Source organism: Equus asinus, chromosome 13, assembly GCF_041296235.1.
Source record: "Equus asinus isolate D_3611 breed Donkey chromosome 13, EquAss-T2T_v2, whole genome shotgun sequence".
Classification (NCBI taxonomy): domain Eukaryota; kingdom Metazoa; phylum Chordata; class Mammalia; order Perissodactyla; family Equidae; genus Equus; species Equus asinus.
Window position 1 is genome coordinate 40,932,636 of NC_091802.1, and position 2,365 is coordinate 40,935,000.

Sequence of the window (2,365 nt, forward strand, 5' to 3'; positions counted from 1 at the left end):
AGGCTTTAATTCGGTAGAGATTCTGTCTCTGTTGAAGGACCTATAGTCAACAAAAGAGGCAGACAAAATTTGTATGAATAGAATATTTGAGTTTTCAAAGTCCTGCTCAAGTGCTCCTTCCTTCTTGGAGCCTCTTATCACTCTCTCACACCTGGGAAACTCATCATTCTTTACTGACAACTTTCTGGAGCCACACTGACGTTTGCGTGTATGCGATTGTCTCTTTGTCTTATCCACGCTAGACTGTAAACATGCTGAGGGCCAGGATTGGTGCTTATGTATTCGTGTGTTCTCAGCATCCCACAAAGTACTGCCACATGCTATAGACGATCGATTGTAGTATGTCAGTCAGCGTCAAATTGAATGGATAATTGAGATAGTGGCCGGTAGAATTGAGAGCTTTAAAAATTCAGAGATGAGGCAAGTGCGGGGGGGATTAATGTTTAATTGGGGGGACACTGAACATTGACCTTTCTTCAAATTATAGAAAATGAAATGATAAGGAGGTTATGGAAGAATATTATGCGTAGGAGCAAATACCTAGAGAAAAGGATAAACTTGAAGAGGAGGAGCTAAGGAGAGATGCCTGCCTGCATTTAAAGGTCTTTAGATAACCACGTGTTGGGTGTGATGACCGGGTACAAGATGAGCCACTTCGGCAAACGTAAGCTTTAGTTCAATTAAATGCGATGCGATGGGCTGATACCAAGTGAAAGTATCCTATGGGCAACTGAAGACCTGGAACTTGAGCTCAGGTGAGAGCAAGATTGGGGAGTCATCGGCAGAGAGGGGCTGGCTCTCCATGAACATGGATGTAGAAAGAGAAAAACAGAGAGCCGAGGATCTAGGCATTTCCTCCGTTTTGGACAGAAAGGGGAAGACAAGCCAATCAGGAGACAGAGAACAGGCAGTGGGACATAGAATGAGAGGAGCCAGAGCGTGCAGAGTTATGGAAATCAATGAAAGTTCATATCGAGGGAGGGACAGGTACCTATATTGGCGATGCAGGTACAGCAGAGAGGTTGAGAGGAGAGCCAGCTCCTCCTCAAGCAGTTTCTACAGAAGCTTGTCTCCATAGGTTAGGGGCAAGGGGAAGCAGAGAATTCCAGAGTGATGAGGCTGAGAGACAGCAGTGGAGACAGCAGTGAGGTTTGGGGAGGACACTCAGAACTGCCAAGAGCCCTGCAGACACAGCAAGACGGGTGTGGGTGTTAAAGGCCAGGCTTTCTGCATGTTGGGAGCCTCCCAGGAGGACATCCCTCCCCCTCCGTCAGAATTTACCAGCGGAACATGATGACTGGAGTCAGTCATTTACCCATTTCATCCTCCTAATGAAGGGATATTTTTATGAAACTGCCACGATGAGTACTTTACAATGTATGAATATGAATGAGATACACATTTACTATGCCAGAGAAGTAAAGTTTATTGGGAAGTAAATGAAGTGGCCTCCTTGCATTCCAGAGAACACTGAAGAAGCAAGGAAAGCAGGAAACACAATAAGTACAGGAAACAGCCTAAAGGAACCCCTGGAGCTCAGATTGCAGGGAGCTGGACATCTGCAGAAACAAAGAAACTCAACCTTCAACAGGAAGGAGTTTGCCAAACATTGGGAGTTGATGATGCGTGTCTTTGCTTGTTGGGTCTAGAAGCATTTCCATGTCTAGAAATATCACAGTTGGCACGACAATGTTTCTAAATGGCAACTGAGCTTAGCAAAAGCAGGACCTGGAGACCTTTCCTATCCTTGATCTAAACGGCTTCATTGCCATCTTCAAAGAGGGTGCAAGTTTTTAAATTAACAGAGACGCTTTTGAGAGCTGCCACAGGGCCCGCAGTAGCTGCTACTAGCATTGGTGGTGGCACACGGGTTGCGGGGAAGCCTGCAAGGACACAGAGATTTAGAATGGGTTATGGAGAGGAGTGGAGAGAGCCCCAGGGTGCCTAATCAGACAACCTGTGAATTCTCAATGGTTGAGTTTAATTGGCATCTATTTGTTACCAAATCCCTCTCCCTGTCCCAGAATACCTTGTGCAGAGGGGGAAATTGACCTTCTGAAAAATGTTATCTCATGCTCTTGGGCTCTCGTCTGCCTTACCCGATAGTTACTGTTGTGAGTAACCACCTCTCTCTCATCACCTCTGCATTGTTAGTTCCTTGAGGCAGGGGATGTATGCCCTTCACTGTTGACCTTCCCCATTTGTTTAATTGTCAGATAGTAGATGCTTGATTAATGTGTGCTGTTGGGTGAATTGAAAATATGGCCAACATGTGTGTGGCCACAATGTCTTATAGGCCCACCACACACACTTTCCCAGAAATCCTTCGCCTCATACTCACTTGCCGTCCTCGCTCTCCAGCAGG

At 46.0% G+C, this 2,365-nt stretch overlaps 1 protein-coding gene across 1 annotated transcript in view; it reads right to left on the reverse strand.

The window, feature by feature from the left end:
* Positions 1 to 1,401: 1,401 nt before the first annotated feature.
* LOC106826305 (keratin, type I cuticular Ha3-I-like) overlaps positions 1,402 to 2,365 on the reverse strand; it is a 5,924-nt gene continuing 4,960 nt past the window's right edge. The window contains exons 6-7 of the mRNA XM_070483243.1: positions 2,342 to 2,365; positions 1,402 to 1,883 (exon numbers count right to left, since the gene is read on the reverse strand). The exon at positions 2,342 to 2,365 is cut by the window's right edge and continues 197 nt beyond it. Of these exons, the coding sequence (XP_070339344.1) occupies positions 1,799 to 1,883; positions 2,342 to 2,365 (109 nt within the window). The 3' untranslated portion in view covers positions 1,402 to 1,798. The remainder of the gene's footprint in view (positions 1,884 to 2,341) is intronic.